Source organism: Gekko japonicus, unplaced genomic scaffold (assembly GCF_001447785.1).
Source record: "Gekko japonicus isolate JY-2015 unplaced genomic scaffold, Gekko_japonicus_V1.1 scaffold129, whole genome shotgun sequence".
Lineage (NCBI taxonomy): Eukaryota > Metazoa > Chordata > Lepidosauria > Squamata > Gekkonidae > Gekko > Gekko japonicus.
In genome coordinates, this window is record NW_015168049.1 from 449,509 (window position 1) to 467,041 (window position 17,533).

Genomic DNA, 17,533 nt, shown 5'->3' on the forward strand with positions numbered 1-17,533 from the left:
GGCAGAAAGTGGAGAGGACCTAAAGAGCCTCTTGCTCAGAGTGAAAGAGGAGAGCACAAAAGTCGGCTTGAAGCTTAACATCAAAAAAACTAAGATCACGGCATCCGGCCCCATCACTCCTTGGCAAATAGAAGGGGAAGTCGTGGAAGTAGTGACAGACTTCACATTCCTGGGATCCCAGATCACCGCAGACTATTCTCAGGGTAAAAGAGGAGAGCGCAAAAGTGGGCTTGAAGCTTAACATCAAAAAAACTAAGATCACGGCATCCGGCCCCATCACTCCTTGGCAAATAGAAGGGGAAGTCGTGGAAGTAGTGACAGACTTCACATTCCTGGGATCCCAGATCACCGCAGACTGTGACAGCAGCCACGAAATTAAAAGACGCCTGCTCCTTGGGAGGAAAGCGATGGCGAACCTAAACAGCATGATAAAAAGTAGAGACATCACGCTGCCAACAAAAGTTGGCATGGTCAAAGCAATGGTATTCCCAGTAGTCATGTATGGCTGCGAGAGTTGGACTATAAGGAAGGCCGAGCACCGAAGAATAGATTCTTTTGAACTATGGTGCTGGAGAAGACTCTTGAGAGTCCCTTGGACTGCAAGAAGATCAAATCAGTCAATCCTAAAAGAAATCAACCCTGACTGTTTCCTGGAAGGCCAGATAATGAAACTGAAGCTCAAATACTTTGGCCACCAAATGAGAAGGGAGCACTCATTGGAGAAGACCCTGATGCTGGGAAAGATTGAAGGTCAAAGAAGACGGGGACGGCAAAGGATGAGATGGTTAGACAGTGTCATCGATGCAACGAACATGAAATTGAGCCAACTTCAGAGGACGGCGGAAGACAGGAGGGCCTGGCGTGATCTGGTCCATGGGGTCGCGAAGAGTCGGACTCGACTGTGCGACTGAACAACAACAAAAATCCCAACAATTGTCTAGCCACTTCCCCCTTACCCATTTACCCTAATTTAGCAATACTTAACCCTGGTAGCTTTTCCCATCTGGTAATCATCAGGTCATCAAACGCCATTTACACCTTTGGTACACCTCAGGAAATCCCATAAAATTTCTCCCATATCTCAGAATCATTTTGCATATAACTGTAGCACTCTGCTCCGTAGCAATCTGTGTGTGTGTTCTGGGGCCCATACTTGCTGTGGGTTTTCTCCTTTTCTCCATGAAATGCTGGTTGTTTCGTTTCTGCCTCCATGGACTTCACTCTTTAAGACTGGTAACTACTGCCTACTGAAAACTGCTTTCCCCCCCTCCTCCCTAATTTCCTCTTAGCTAGCTTGTTTCACCCTTTTATTTCTCTTTTAATAAAAAACTTTCTGGTGGAACATCTGCCTGGTTTATTTTGAGAGTTCTCTTAAGGGAAAAATCCCCGTAAACATTGGTGGAGAATCCCAGTTACCCCCTCTCCCTCAGTCTCCTTAAAGCTAATTCCCCCAACTAAATAGGAGACTGCTTCTTTGGGTGGCAGCTTATGGAACAACTCACATTACAAACCAAAAGCTCTGAAATGAATGACCACCCAGCAACCTCTTACTACTTGTTTTTACACAGGAGTTGGGAGACTGATGTAAGCTGAGTAGGGCGGCGGAGGGGGGGGGGGAGTCCGGAATCTGCAGGGTACATTAGAAGGGAAAACCTACCCCCCCCCCTTACTTAAGATATAACATAGCAATCAAACAGAGTTAATGTCCTGCTTCTAAAATGGAGAAAAAATAAAGGTTACGATTTCATGAGGCTAGTCTCAGCAGTTCTGAGTCTTTAGAAGACACCTTGAGGAAATGACACCGCTTAGCAGAAGAGCCTGCTGATAATTAAATAACAAGCTCTCTTTCAAATTGGTTAATGAAATACTTACCTGAAGGTAGCTTGCCAGAAGATTATTAGCAGTTTTGTATGCTAATTTAAAGATGGAACCTTCTCCACAATATAGTTTTAATGAAGGTGGTGCTTTATGCAAACGTAAGTGCCTGCCTATATTGTAACCACATTTAGCTAATGTCATTTGCAGCTTATGAGCAAGTGATGTGCATGACCTGAACTCGCGTTAATTGCCATGAAATCATATAAACTCTCAAATGATTAATCACAGACGCTTGATTGACAAGCGTAGAAATGTACTGTGGAACATGCACAGTAACAGAGCAGGTTTCAGAACATTGAGCTTTTCAACACACCATCTTCTTCAGCTGTGTCCAAGGGCTTTGACTTCAGCGAGAAGATCTTTCGCAGCTTACAGTTAGCCGAGACAATAATGCCATCCAAGGACTGAAAAACAGCTCCTTTGAATATCTCACTGGTGAACTCTACCAGGTCAATGCATAGATTGCACCACTAAGAAAAAAAACACAAAATAGGATTAGTGATACCTTTGCACAGGCTGCTGAACTTTCAGAAGAGGCCATTCACCCAGTTTCTCATTAAACACAGTTATAGTACAATCCTTATAGCTGCCATTAGGAGTATATGCTGACAACACACAAACACAGTGTGTACTGGAGCAATATTTCTAGTCTAATTGAAACTCCTTTGGTTTTCACTGAATTTGAAAAGACCCAAACATTTGTTAGTAGTTATCATAAAATCCCGCTAGATCGAATGCTCTTCCCCAAAGCCCACAGCTGGAATGTGACTGGAGCAGAACCCAGCTCAATACAAATCCCAGGGGACTGCCTTGAAATGGTTTTCCTCCTTTCTCCATGGTCGAGGACAGAGGGTGGTGCTGGGTGAGAGGGTCTCCCCGCGGTACCCGCTAGAATGTGGAGTGCTGCAGGGGGCGATCCTCTCACCAATGTTATTTAACATCTATATGCGCCCCTTCACACAGTTAGTCCAGAGTTATGGGCTGGGTTGCCATTAGTATGCTGATGACACTCAGCTTTATCTGTTAATGGACTGCCACCCGTCCTCCGTTCCTGGAAATCTGGCTGAGGCTCTGGACGCTGTGGCTGGATGGTTGCGGCAGAGTCGACTGAAGTTAAATCCATCAAAGACGGAGGTCCTGTACCTGGGTCGTGGGGGTTTGGAAGTGGGCACCAGGCTTCTCACACTGGAAGAGACACCTCTGGTGCCGGCCCAGTCAATGAAGAGTCTGGGAGTAACACTGGATACCTCCTTATCTATGGAGGCCAGGTTGCTGCAGTCATCAGATCTGCATTTTTCCATCTTAGGCAGATCAGGCTACTGAAGCCCTCTCTCTCCCCCTAGGACTTAGCTACAGTGACCCATGCAATGGTCACTTCCAGGCTTGATTACTGCAACTCGCTCTATGCAGGCTTACCCTTGAAGCTGATCCGAAAATTACAGCTGGTGCAAAATGCGGCGGCACTCCTGCTGACATAGACACCTGTGCAACCTCACATTTGGCATGTGCTCTGTCAGCTGCATACTGTCAGTTGCATCTGCCTCAAGGTGTTGGTAATTACCTTCAAAGCCTTATATGGCTGGGACCAACATACCTAAGGGACTGCCTCTTCCCATATATGCCTCAGAGAGCATTACACTCTGAGAGTCAACATCTCCTGGTGATCCCTGGCCCAAAGGATGTCCACCTAGCCTTGACCAGGGCCAGGGCTTTTTCTGCCCTGGCCCCCACCTGGTGGAACATGCTCCCTATTGAGATCAGGGCCCTGCGGGATCTTACTCAATTCCACAGGGCCTGCAAGGTGGAGCTGCTCCACCAGGACTTTGGCTGAGGCAGCGGGCATCCACATATGCCCCCCCCCCCCCAGGTTGCGGTCTCCCACCTACTAATAACCAGCCATACCAAGTTACATCAATGGGCTGGATTCTCCCTACAGCAAGCATGACTATTGATTTATGTTTTAATGTGTTTTAAATTTTATTGTATTTATTAAAATGCTGTGACCCACCCTGAGCCCGTTAACGGGATGGGCGGGATATAAATGTGATAAATAAATAAATAAATAAATAGATCTTCCGCCTTAAATTTGCGCACATGTACATGCGCATACACATGCATACACACCTATTCAGTGCCTGCAAGAGACCAGAGACACCAGATTTCTTTTCTTTTCTTTTGTCCTATGGGCACACAGTACTGTGAAACACACAGTGTAAAGGCACATTCAATTATTTACTAAGGTGCTTCATGTCTGCCAAGCATAGACACTTAAGGGGGGATATTTGGGGGCCTGTGAACATACATTTCTGCAGTTCAGAGATCATTTGAAAAACTCACTGAGGTTTTCAGTACGATTCTCAAATATGCTATAGATAGATCTGCTAATGTGAAATATTTTTAATATCTTATTGGGAAGACACATACACCGATTTTGTAATAATATACTAAAAATGCATCCGATTAGAGAATCCAGCTGCATGACATTAGAAACTCCTTATTGAAGATCTTTGTGCATTCCTCCAATGGTCCTTGAGTCACTGAAACACATATCAATGGACTTAAATCACAGTGGAACCCAAGGAGTGCCCATGGAATGGAGCAAAAGTGGGACGGAATGGAAAAATCCACTCATCCGTAATATCCCTTTGGAATTTCACTTCAGGCAAACTCTAGCTGCCACCAACTTTAAAAGGTCTAGCACCCTGGGTAAAACAACTGTACTAGGAATGGCTACCTATACTCACAAATACGGTACAAATCTATCAGCATTCTGGGAAGAAAATGACCTAGATTAGGCCTGTCAGCCTTGTGGCACATTAGCCAAGTAGTGTGCTTGATAAAGGCTCCTGTATTTGCGCCCCAAGCAAGCAGCAAAAAATAGGTGCTTATCAAGCTAGTCACAGTACATGGCTGGTGGGTTGCAGGCAATCTGGGAGCTGCAGTCTTGACAGGTCTGCCACAGGTGATATAAAAGACAAGGCCATAAAAAAGTGCAAGTATAGTTCAATACTGCCAGGCACTGGTTGGAATAATTCAGGGCATTTTCTAATAGAGACGTATAGGGAGAGGAACAACTGAGTATCACAATTGTGCAGAGGTTTTGCCCTGATACTGCTTCAGCATGTACAAGTTTATCTTCTATAGGGAAAAACATGTTTTGCTGGACAGCAGACTCAATGAAACAAACCATACAAGTGGTCTGTAACTGCCCTAGCCTAAACTTTTGACAACTATTTCATATTTAAAAATCAATAGTTCTCACTTTCAACCTAATTGGCTTCAGTTCCTGGGGTACGATGATTAATCATAAACTAGCAAAAGGTCATGGGCATCACGGCCTGCATTCCTCCCTTCTTTTATTTTTTCCTCCTGTGTCTGAACCTTCTGCTTATTCTCCACTCCCCCCTGAAGCCCTCAGCTAATCTACTGTAACTCACAGTGAACCTATATAAGCAAGGGAATCATTGCCCCTCAGGCTACCATTAGCTTAGCTCCTCTGAAGCCTTTGTCCAGGCAGCTTAGAGTATCATTTATTTTTAAATGTATATGCTTCCTCTCCACTCATCAGGCTCCCGAGACAGTGAATAACATTATAGAAATGAATACTTATTTAAAATAATCAAGATTAACCAATTATCAAAATAAAACAATTAAAAATGAAAATATAATTTTATGCCTTAGAACCTGCATTCTGAGATATACAAGAGTCTTATATGAAATTAAAGCCAGTGATTACAAGGGTACACAACAGATTTTTAGATGGCATCTGAGCATACTATGGTGTTTTCCATTTTATAGACACAGGGAATACTTATGCTTGTTAAGTATACTGAGGCCAAGAGTACAGAGGTACAAAATACAACACACACACACAGAGGCAGTGGTTGGGAAGGCTGGTCTACCTCCATGTGTTGAGTAATGTCCACCAATAAAGGCACTGTATTCGGGATGTACATTTGGCTCAGAAAGCCGAATCAGATTCCCTAATCTGATTCGGCTGACAGAACAGGGATTCCCCGAATGGATGCCGAATATATGGCATCCATTCGGGGAATCCCTTTGCTGGGCGAGGAAGGGGAAGTGTTTAAACGTAAAACACTTTCCCTTGCTTCTGGGGCTCTTGCCAACTCAGCAGAGTGACTCCTCAGCCAAGAGAAAATATTTGAACTTTAAATAAAGGTATTTAAACTTTAAATACCTTCCTTGCTGGGGAGTCACGCCACGAAGACAGCACAAGCCCCAGAAGCGAGGGAGTGTTTTAAATTTAAACACTTTCCCTTCTTATGGCTTCTGCTGACAGGCAGGAAAAAGCATGGGGAGGCATTTAAATGCCTCCCCGCTCCTTCCAGGCCTTCCCTGGCTCGCCCGCCTTGGCGGGCAGACCAGGAAAAGTGGGGGGGCTTACTCTAGGCCTTCCCTGGCTCAACTGCTTCGGTGGGTGGGCAGGGGAAGGCACGGAGAAGAATTTAAATGCCTCCCCGCTCCTTCTAGGGCCTTTCGCGGCTCGCCCGCCTCAGCAGGCGGACCGGGGGGGGCAACTCCAGGCTCTTCCCTGCTTGGCCACTTCGGCAGGTGGGCCAGGGAAGGCACGGGGAGGCATTTAAAGGGAAGGCGGGGGGGGCTAGCTCGGGGGGCAGTGGGCTCTTATCACTGAAGGGAAGGCAAATTGCCTTCAATGAAAGGAGTGTGCTGCCTCTGCAGCGTGACTCCGGGGGAGATTTAAACTTTAAAGTTTAAACCTCTCTGGAGTAGTGCCACAGAGGCAGCATGCTCCCTTCATTGAAGGGAAGGCAATTTGCCTTCCTTTTAGTGATAGGAAACCCCCCCTTGAAGGGGGGAATTATTATACCCTAGGGGGACAGTCCCCATAGGGTATAATTAGGCTGAATAAATTTGGCTAGTCCAATAATTCCCGAACCTCAGTATCATACCGATACTGGTATTTGGGAATATTGGCAAATACCGATTTTTTTTGGGTTCAGTGGATCCAAACCCAAAGAATTCCAATTTTTTTTGGGTGCACACCCCTAAAAGGTATTATGGTCAGCCAAGTCATGGCAGCTTGTCAAAGGTTGTAGCTCCTTGGGATACTGACGTAACAACCTCAACACTTTCATGAAACCTGGAAGTCTGTTTATTTATTTTATTAGATTTCTATCCCGCCCTCCCCATGAACAGGCTGAGTTATGCGGGACTTCAAGCAGCTTGATCAGACATGTGTACCTTACTATAATAATAGCTGAAGGTGGATTGGAAGTGTTCAAGGATTACAATGCTCTTGACTCTTGGCTTCACTAAGGAGAACAGGAGCAAAGAGGAGAAAGAATTGGATGGCTTGTAAAACTCCTTCCCTTCCAGTCCTGAAACCAGAAGAAAGCTGGCAGGCAGCAATGGCTTGTGCCCAGAGATAGACAAAAAGGGAAGAGGTCCTCAGCATAAGGAAAAGATAGTTGAGTTATCTGTGTAATATTATAAAATGCATTGGTGGAGGGAAATTCCAGTCCTACAGAAATCTAGTTAAACTATCAGCATAGTTTTGATAATAGCAGACAACATGGGGAGATTATTAGGACTGTGTACATTTCTGCAAATAAAGCCGCCCTGAGCCCGCTTGCGGGGAGGGCGGGGTAAAAATGCTTAAATAAAATAAATGACAGAATTTGACCCAGGACACCAAATTCAGCATTTTGAGAATTTTAAGCTTTCCTTTTTGAATAAGCATACTTCTAGCCTTTTAGGACATGACCACAGACCAAAGTATATGGATAATCTGGTAAAAATCTCCAAACCTACAAAATTTCTATTAGTTAGAGAGTTTGGTGCTCTTTATAACTCTTTGTGAGGACCAGAAATTATCCATAACAAAGCATAAATGGAAAAATTGCTTCATTTATCTGTTTTATACAGGCTGTACAATTAAGCATTTCTTGGCACGGGCAGAATCAATTTCAGCGGGCACAAAGACTGCCGCATGTCAATTTCAGCAGTACCAGCAATTTGGGAGTCTTTCGGCCAGCCGAATGTCAATTTCGGCCCTATTATATCCTATGGGCCATTGAAGTCAATGGCGAAAACATAGGGTATATTCTGGGGGCTGGAGAGGAGGGAGTTTGATGGAGAGGCTCCAAACTCGCAGGATACTGGAGCCTCTCCCCAAGATACCCACCATGTTTCAAGAACATTGGATCAATTCTACGGGCCCCCAAACAGGTTGCTCCATCCCCTCCAGCAGCAGTGCTAAGGTAATCCTGCTGAGCAAACCTCCCCGACGGCTGTAAGCATCCCACCTCCTCTCCTACACCTGACAGGCAGCTGCCTGTCCAGTGTAGGAGGGGGAGGAGTATTAGAAGCACTGTGGAGGCTGGGCTGGCAGGATCACTAAGGTGTTACTGCTGGGGGGGCTCCCTGGCGGCTTTACACACCCTGCAACTGCTGCTGTACCTGACATACAACCGCCTGTCTGGTGTAGGAGGTGAGGGAGGTGTTTGAAGCCATGGGGAGGCTGGGACAGCAGTACTGCTGCACCTCACAGGTGGTTGTTGACCATTCCTGATTTCCTCAACTGTCATTTGCTCTCTGCAGTCTGCTGTAACTGTTCGGTTTTTTACCTCAGAACACTGAGCTCTGCAGCTGACCAATCAGAGGGTGGGGGGTACAAGTAGGCAGCAGCCTGGCAGTCACATAGGAATCAATGGGGGGAGCACATTTTACCTCTTTTGACCCACTTAGGGGTCAAATTTCTAAAACTCCCTTTTTAGTGAGCACCTACGCCATGGTAGGAGTGCTCTCCCCGAATTTGGTTTGTCTAAGTCCAGCGGTTTGGCCTGGGACTTGATTTTACAGTGAGGGGACTTTCTTATATATATATAGATTCCCTGTCATGGCACCCTAAAACAATCCTTATCCAATTTTTGGAAGTGAAGTGTTTGGCCAAGAGCAGGCTTGGAGGATAATTTGAGGCTTGCCCAAACTTAATTGAAAAAACCAATCCAAGATGGCATATAGTAATCTTCCCTTGCCGGCCACACCGCTATTCCATATGGTAGGGCAGGACAGGGCCCGTGGGGCCATAGAAGAGAGGGTGCAAGTCTTAACTTCCAATTGGTGCCCTCAACTAAAAGCCTATGGAACATCTCTGCCTTACAGGCCCTGCAGAATTGCATCAGATCCCATGGGGCCCTGATGTCATTCAGCAGAGAGTTCCACCAGGTTTGGGCCAGGACCAAAAAGGCCCTGGCCCTAGTCAAGGAGAGCCTGACCTCCCTAGAGCCAGAGATCACCAGCAAGATGTTATCAGCCAATCTCAGCATTCTTCTGAGGACATATTGGAGGAGACAGTCCGAAAGGTCCCCCAGGCTGTAGAAAAATAGATAAAACTGTCACCCTGGACTGGAGTTCCCTCTAATTTTTCCCCCCTACTGAGTGGGACAGTTCACATCCTGAGCAGAGTATAACTGCTGTAAACTTAAAATAGGCAATGGAGGGTGCAAGGCTCTGCACGGCTCCAGACTGCTGCTGAGCAGGGCTTCCTGTGTTCATGAGCAGCCACGCGTGCACACAGCTTAGAGGAAATAGTGGCTCAGGACACTGAGATCTATGGCAAGCCCAGCAAGGCTGTGCCAGGATAGTCTGTCATGCACTCATTCCAGAGAGGGCCATTCTTTGGCCCGAATGGGAGTCTTCACCTACTTCCCAAACTTCCTAGCCAACTTCCCCCCCAGTTCTCCATCTATGTTAAACTGCTCTCAGCTAAGACTGAAATCAGACTCAAGTCAGTAAAGGCGGAAATCTGATTGACTCTCTCCTCAGCATGCAGCTCTCAAGTCTTTCTTAGCATTTATGCTTAGTTATTAGAGATCTATTCTCCAAATGATATTGAGCACAAACTGACTGCTCAGTGTCTTGCTCACATACCCCAGACATTTTCCCACACAAACAGGATTTACCAGGTGCTGAAGGGACAGCGTCAGCAGAGCAAAAAGAAGAGGAGAGCTAAACAGCACAGGTCATTCTCTCTCTCTCACACACACACACAATCCTCCTGAGGTCCAAGTATGTGTGAGGTGGCAACTGAGAGGGGAAAGCATTTCTCTTGGTGGTGGCAACTACTATTGAAACATTAAGATTCCAGACCAGAAGTGCTGGAGGAAACTTTTTTTAGGTGTTGGGGTTTTATTTAAAAGAACACAAACCATACCTTCTTGGTCATCCCTGGTGTGGGAAGGCAGAGGGGCTAAATGTGAAGTTTATAATACACACTGTACTGGCAACACTTTCAGAGTGAAAGCCCCGGGGTACAGTAACCAACTACACACGTTTTCCACAAATGCATGCTTGACTTTGCTTTTTATAGAGGATGAAACAGCCAATCACTGGGCTGATTTGGGTAGGGAGCAGAGATGTTTCCCATAAGAACTGCTTGTGTCCAAACCCCTGTGGTTTTCAGAACCCATTAACAGAAGTAGTAGGAAAGCAAAGACAGCAGAACTGCTCCTCCTGGTGCAGTTTCTTCACTCATTCAAAGGCAATGGCAGAGAAAAGAAGCTTGCCTATCCCATGCAACTCATGGGATTGCTACAATAAAGGTAAATGGTGGAACCAATGCTGTTCATCCCTTGTGTTTATGTCTTTAAAGGCTTCAGATGAACTCCTTCTCTAGGTCTCACTGTGATGCCTGAGATCAAAATGAAAGCATCTTCTTACCAGTAATAGCCATGGACTAGGTTTGGATAGGAAGAGGACAGAGAGAGAGAGAGAGAGAGGACTTCTCAGTAACTGCTCTACAGCTGTGGGACTGACAACCAAAAACAGATTCTCCCCTGGCAACCTGTTAATTTGAATATATTACTGTGGTTCCCGTTTGACCCTTATACTCCCTTCTGTGCAAAGCACTAAATTAACACTGGGGAATAATCTGTGATAACTGTGGGAATGATCTATCATTTGATCCTCAAATCAGAACCAGAAAAATGCATATTTTAATACTGCTAAACTCACCTCGAAGCTCACTAGTAATATTGCTAAGCTCACCACAATTTGCTGAAGAACATAAGCCATTTCTAAAAATAGCTGTATGGGAAAACCTGAAAGAGTTAGCCTCACTCCATCTGGCTTCAACAACAGAACCATTTTGAAATGGCGTCAAATCACACTTGGCAAACAGGCTGTTAAACATCAAGAATAAAAGCACAAGAGAAACAGTTTATTACACTGAACCCAAGAAATGCCGATAGTGTTACTATGTGTTAATGAAACTACAGAATTCCTCCATTCCTACTGAGAATAATAATGCTAATATTTAAATAAGAACTGAAAGTTAAAGGAGATGCAACAATTACTGTTATTAACCATTAATTTATTAACATCAAGAATGATAAAGTGGGTCATTTATTGGACTGGACACCTCTGTAGAGCTTTCAACCATGGCGGATATGGTTCACTTCTAAGTACTTTACTTCTAGGTACTTGTGGTACATAATTTGACTCAGACAACACATGCAATTTGCAGTTTGTTTCATGACAGAGCAGCTTTCCTAAAGTTCCTTGAGTCTTCATACATACTGAAAATTGGGTACATTAAAATGTAAATGGTTACAGGGATGTCCTAAAATAGTTTATTCAGGAACGCTGAGGAAGGAGAGGTAAAAACATAAAAATAGTATTGGTGCAGGGAATGGAGGTGACAGGCCAGAACTAGATGCCCTAGAAAGGGGCCACAGGTCAGTCGCAGAGCAGATGCTTTGCACTCAGCAGGCTTTGGCCCCAAACACATGCATCTCCATTTAGAAGTGGACTGAAAAAGGCCTCTGCTTGAAGTCTGCTAGTCAGAGTAGACTTTGCTCAAGCAGACCTCTGGAGAAGTGGCAGAAAAATTCCTAAATACATACTCTGGACTGGATGGATCTATAGTTTGACTCCGTTTAAGGCAGCTTCACATATCCATATCACATTTGTTCCTGGGGGTGCAACAAGTTTGGTCTGAACAGCATAAGGATGATTAGATCTACCTTTTAACAAACAAAACCTGCTTAACATTATAAAGATTCCTATTGTTGCAGTAGACCAGGATAGGTGATTTAATATCCACAAAATGATTTCATCTCTAAATAGAGCCTTTGAAGATCATATTTGGTTGAAGAACATTATAACCACCTAAACAAAAATGAGGCAAAAAAAATTTATTACAATGATCTTTTTTTATTGCTTTTTACAGTACATTCTATAGGGCATGAGGATGGAAACAACACTAAAACCAAAACAGAAGCTAAATAAGGCAAGGATCATTTGTAATCAAAAGATACATTCTGTATATGATGTTCGTACGATAGAAAGGAAAAATTTTAGGCTGAGTTATGACATTCTATAAAAAATAGCTTAAGTTAATTTTGATACTGATTACTCGGTGAGTTGCATGGTTTATTTCAGTTCATTTATCCAGTTTCTTCTTTTTCTTCTTATATTTCAGTTTAACTTTAAGCTGCTTCGGGGCTGCCACACCTTTCTCTGAGTCAGAAGTCTCAAGATGTCCCTTTTTCTGATTCATAGGTCCCAGATGTCTTAGTCGAGCTGCTTGATGAATCTTGCGAATCAGATTCACTTTGTTCTTCTTCCTTTTCTGCTTCTTTCCCTTTTTTTTCAGGTTTTGTTGCTGTTCCAGAAATTTTTTAGCTTTCTGAATGGAGTCAAGTTTAATTTTTTTATCTTTATATTTGAATACAAGTCCTTCCGGGAATATCCATCTATAGGTGATTGTACTGGATTGAAGAAAAGAGGTTAAAGCTCTGTATTGTCGTCTTCGCTTTCTCACCTCAAATGGGATATCCTTTAAGACTTTAACTTCTTCTTTAATTTTCCAGGTTTTGCCGGCAGTACCTTTTAAAACAGTGTCTCTGGTAGATCTCTTAGAGAATTTAACAAATAGCTTGCCAGGTAGATTATTCTTTTTGATAAAATCTGGATAAGTCCGATATGCCAAATCCATATCGTTCCGTAGTTCTTCTTGCTTGAGATCAGTAATTGGTGCCAGGGCTTCACTTAAGAGTCGTTTTAGGTTTTCACCTCTCTGTTCAGGCATGCCTTCAAAGCGTAACACACACATAGATCTATCCAGTTGAAGTTGTAATAATTGACCTTTATCTGAAGATCTTTCTTTTTTTACTTCATCTGGTTTTTGTTGGGTATCTTTCAATTTTGTCTCCATTTTTGGATAGCTTTTTCAGAGTTATCTGTTCTTTTGTCCATACGTGACAACTGCTGTCTGTTCCAGTAGAGGGCGCAGTGCCATTGCTAACATGTTAGGGAAGTCTGTAGCTGTTTCCTGTGCCTGTGGAGGGGTTGGAGTTGATGGTTGGGTATTTCATGTAAGAGGCTTCTTTTCAGTTGCCATTCTTCTCTCCTCCAAGACATTGTTTACATAAGAAGAAAGTTTTCCAAGTTAAAATGAACTTTCTCTGTTCGAGTTGCATTTGGGATTATTTTCCACCTTTCAGTCTCCTGAAACGTCTCTCACTGTTAGTTTTGCTTTTTGCTTTTTGGTTTAAAGTCTATGGACCTCTTACTCTTGTGTGGGGGGGATTTCCAAACTCTTCCCCAAACCCACCTCTGCTTAGTGAATTAAGGACGTTCACTTAATGCTTAACCAGGGGATTGGTTAACTCACTTTTATCATTTTAAAAGTTATCCAGGAACGTTTCCACACTTAATCGCTTGCCCGCCTGTCCAGCAGCATACTCTGGTCACCATGTCAGCTCCCCTGATGGCAGGACCTCTTGAAGTTAAAGCGAGCCCCAATTCCTTGACCGACACCTAGAAAGAGACTCCCTTCTGCACCTCAGGCCAGCGGTCCCCTACAAGGACACTGGGGGGGGCAGACCTGTCCGGGACCCCTCCTGTCCACCGAGTCTTGGCGCGTCTCCATCAGGGCACGAAGAGACGCGTCCAAGCCTGGAACTGCCAAAACCGGAAATTTCATTTATTGCAATGATCTTTATTGCAACCATCACTTCCATGCTATGGCTGTCTGATGCAAATTAATTTTTTTAAGCCACATTTTCCAGAAAGCAGGAAATTAAAATGGAGTTGTAGTATTAACATAACTGCTGCCTAACAACTTGTAAGAAAGGCCCTATAAAACTTTATAGGTCTCTTTGAAAAAGCTGTGGAATTAACATGCAAGCTATGCATGTTGCATGAAATTCCAGGACTATTTTCTTAGCCTTATCCTTGGAAGATTTTTTAAAATTTTAATAGGCAGTCAATGGCCCCAAACCAATTTTAGTCATGCTGGAAAAAGATACTGCATATTATTAGCAGCATGATTGGGGGTGGGGGGGATAAGCATTCTAACTGTAATGCAGAAAGACAAACAAATCCCCACTAAAACACACACAAAAGGAAGACAGAAATGTGCATCAGACACCTACCAATATCTTGTATCAGTGTGTTTACTTTTCCTGCAAGAGATCTAACTTTTTATTTGCCAGATTATTTTTATGGCTTTTGTCTGATTTTTATACTTACCTGCCAATACTGTTTTTATTCTCTTCTGCCCTTGTTTTACAAATCTGTCTCCCTTGCATTAGTTTACTGTTTTTATTGCAACCTTATGCCAGTTTTACATGTAAAGTGCAGGGTATAAATATTTTCAGTAAGTTAAGCACAAGTGGCACAGCATCCAGCCTCTTCATACGGCACGTAACAGTCCTGTAGGAAGGATTGTTCTGTACCTCTCTTGGTCCCTGGAGGCGGCACGGCACGGACAAAGCAGAATGCCAGAGCCCTTGGCAAGTACTTGTGCTGTCTCATTCACTTTCTCCAAGTGCTGTCCATATTTAGAGCACACAAACAACCGGCGGAAAATACTGAGATGGACAGGACAGATCTCTCTGTCATGACAAAGCTCACTTACACACACATGCACATAAGTATGCCAGATCACCACTCTGAAACAGTCAGAAAGTCAACTACTTATATGCAAAGGGTAACAGGCCTTAAAGAAACGTGTTATAACACAAAAGAAAACTATAGACTGATATTTTAAGCAAGGAAGGAAAGATACCTACAATTTTGCGCTTGATCATAAAGAGAGGAATTTTTGCATGTAGAGGAGTTACAGACAATTCCTTGTGGACCGTTGATAAATACAATCTTCTTTTAATGTTTCCTAAATCAGTTATCCTGTAAAAGAGAAAGGTAGGAGTAGGGAGGAATAGAGATAGATCTCCATCAATTCAATAACCACTATCTTTGGGCAACCACAGAAAACTATCATTCATATGCAGAACCCTTATATCAAGGACAGCAAATGGAGAATTTAAGTATTACCCCCTTTACAAGATAAGTAATGAGATTTCTCTCTCAAATTCAGAGTTAGTGGCTACAAAACTGAATATATAAAATCACTTTACATGCTAATTTTATTGCAATGCTCTGCTCTCTTCAGTAGATTTCCATAGCACTTCAACCTAAGAAAGAATTCAATTTGTATGAACTGAGAAGCCACTAGCCTTTAATAATCATGCTTCTTTCAGCCCTTTAAGCTTGTGTTATCTTGGGACACACTGTCAACCTGCTAAATAGGAAACCATTATAAGCTTTCTTTGTCTAAAAATGCACCTGCCGTTTCATATGGGCCCTTTGTCGGCTCAAAGATAGGTACAAAACTTTTGTACGTCAGCTTCACTTCCTGAGCACATATCTCCAAACCTGAATTAATAAGGCACAAGTTTATTGCTAACTATTCAGGTTGTTCCTCGGGTGACACCAAGGACACTGGATTAGAGCATCACTAATAGATTTAGACCACAGCCATGATCAGCTTTGGTTCAGACTGATAAAGAGGTTCTTTTGTATGTTCTGCTTCCTTATGATTTCCAAGAATGTTCAAACTGGCTTAATTTCTCTCTAGATTTTTCCCTAAAGAAAATGGCTTACTAGCATGAAAAATTGTATTTTTAGACCTGGAAATTGATTCAGCTGCTGTTTTATTGATCCACCTGCTGCTCACTTTCCTCTCCTTGAAGAGAAACTAGGACTATGTTTTTACAGGCAACCTCAAACTTGCACTCCAAAGATGTGGGGTACCTCCAGTTATATCAAAGGCAATTTTTTCTAATACGAGACCTGACTTGGGAGGAAGGGAACATGTGCATAAATTAACTCCTTCCACTAAAACGAATGGGAAGCTGTTGCAAGCGGGGGATGTGTGCAGGCTAGGGTTGCCAGGTCCCCTTGCTGTCACAGTGGGGGGATTTAGGGGACGTTGCACGGGTGGGTGGCCTGATGCAATGACATCACCGGGAAGTGATGTCATTGAGTTGGTGACGTCGCACATGATGCTCTGTATTTTGGGCAAAATTCTATGGGTTTTTCCCCTTTAAAACCATAGAGTTTGCCCACAAACTAGAGCGTCACCATGTGACCAGTGTTCCCTCTAAGCCAAGTTAGTGTGAGCTAGCTCAGTTTTTTAGCCTCTGGCTCACACATTTTTGTCTTAGCTCAGAAGGATGGCTCCAGAGCAAACTAATTGATGCAGTAGCTTAATCACTCACTCACAACTTTAATGGCAGTAGCTCACAAAGTAGAACTGTTGCTCACAAGACTGCACAGCTTAGGGGGAGGAATGCATGTGACATCACTCGGAAGTAACATCATTGCATCAGGGACATCATGCGGCAACGTCCCTGTTTGGGGATGGAGTTTCCCCTGCCGGAAAGCTGGCCAGCAGCAGATCAAAGCCCCCAAAACTGGGGGAACCCCCACTGGGACTTGGCGAATGGCATTGGCAACCCTAGTGCAGGCACTAGACTGCTCCTCCTCCCCCTCATAGTACAAATCAATGAGCAATATGAGTTTCCAGGTTCTCTAGTGATATGAAAGAAACTGTTTAAGGGGTGTATTCATGTTGTATTGTTTGAGTTTCAGATAAACTTTTATAAGTAGACCCGTTATTTGCCTAAATTATTTGTCCATCTGGAGATCCTTGGCTCTGAAAGATGGGATAAGATATTAAATAAATCCTAGCAAGCTATTTAGCCACAATTATACATTTCAAACCATGACCTTGTTTGCGATTTAAAATATTACTATATTTATGGAACTAGGAGGATCAATCCTGCCCATTTATTTACTTACTTCATTTATATCCTGTCTTTCTCCCCAACAGTGGATCACAGCAGTTTCCATCATTCTCCTGTTCTCCATTTTACCCTCACAACAACCCCATCAGGTAGTTTAGAGGAGAGTATGTGACTGGCCTAAGGTCACCCTGCAGGCTCCTATGACAGAGTGGCGATTTGAACCTGGGTTTTCCAAATCCTCATTCAACTCTCTAACCATTATACTTCACCAGCTCTCAATAAGTTATGAAAGTCAGGAGTGCGGTTTCCATGTTTTATTTTGTTATTTATTTCAAATACACACACACACACCCTCCACTGAAGTGATCAAGCTGGTTTAAAACAATACAAATTGGTAAGTAAACCATACCATTTTTTAAAAAATGTGACCTGCCAAGCCTACCTAAAATGGATCTAAAAACACCATGAAGACCACAGCAATAACCAAACAAAATGCAAACCCTCAGACAACCATTAACTAAAATTTAAAAATAAAACCAAGCAAAAACAGAGGAAAGAAGAACAAACACATACCACTC

At 43.4% G+C, this 17,533-nt stretch overlaps 1 protein-coding gene across 1 annotated transcript in view; it reads right to left on the reverse strand.

Moving 5' to 3' along the window:
- The window catches only part of LOC107113077 (chromosome unknown open reading frame, human C3orf67), a 225,152-nt gene that overhangs the window by 158,452 nt on the left and 49,167 nt on the right, over window positions 1-17,533 (reverse strand). Inside the window, exons 5-6 of the mRNA XM_015414332.1 lie at window positions 14,940-15,054; window positions 2,192-2,348 (exon numbers count right to left, since the gene is read on the reverse strand). Of these exons, the coding sequence (XP_015269818.1) occupies window positions 2,192-2,348; window positions 14,940-15,054 (272 nt within the window). The remainder of the gene's footprint in view (window positions 1-2,191; window positions 2,349-14,939; window positions 15,055-17,533) is intronic.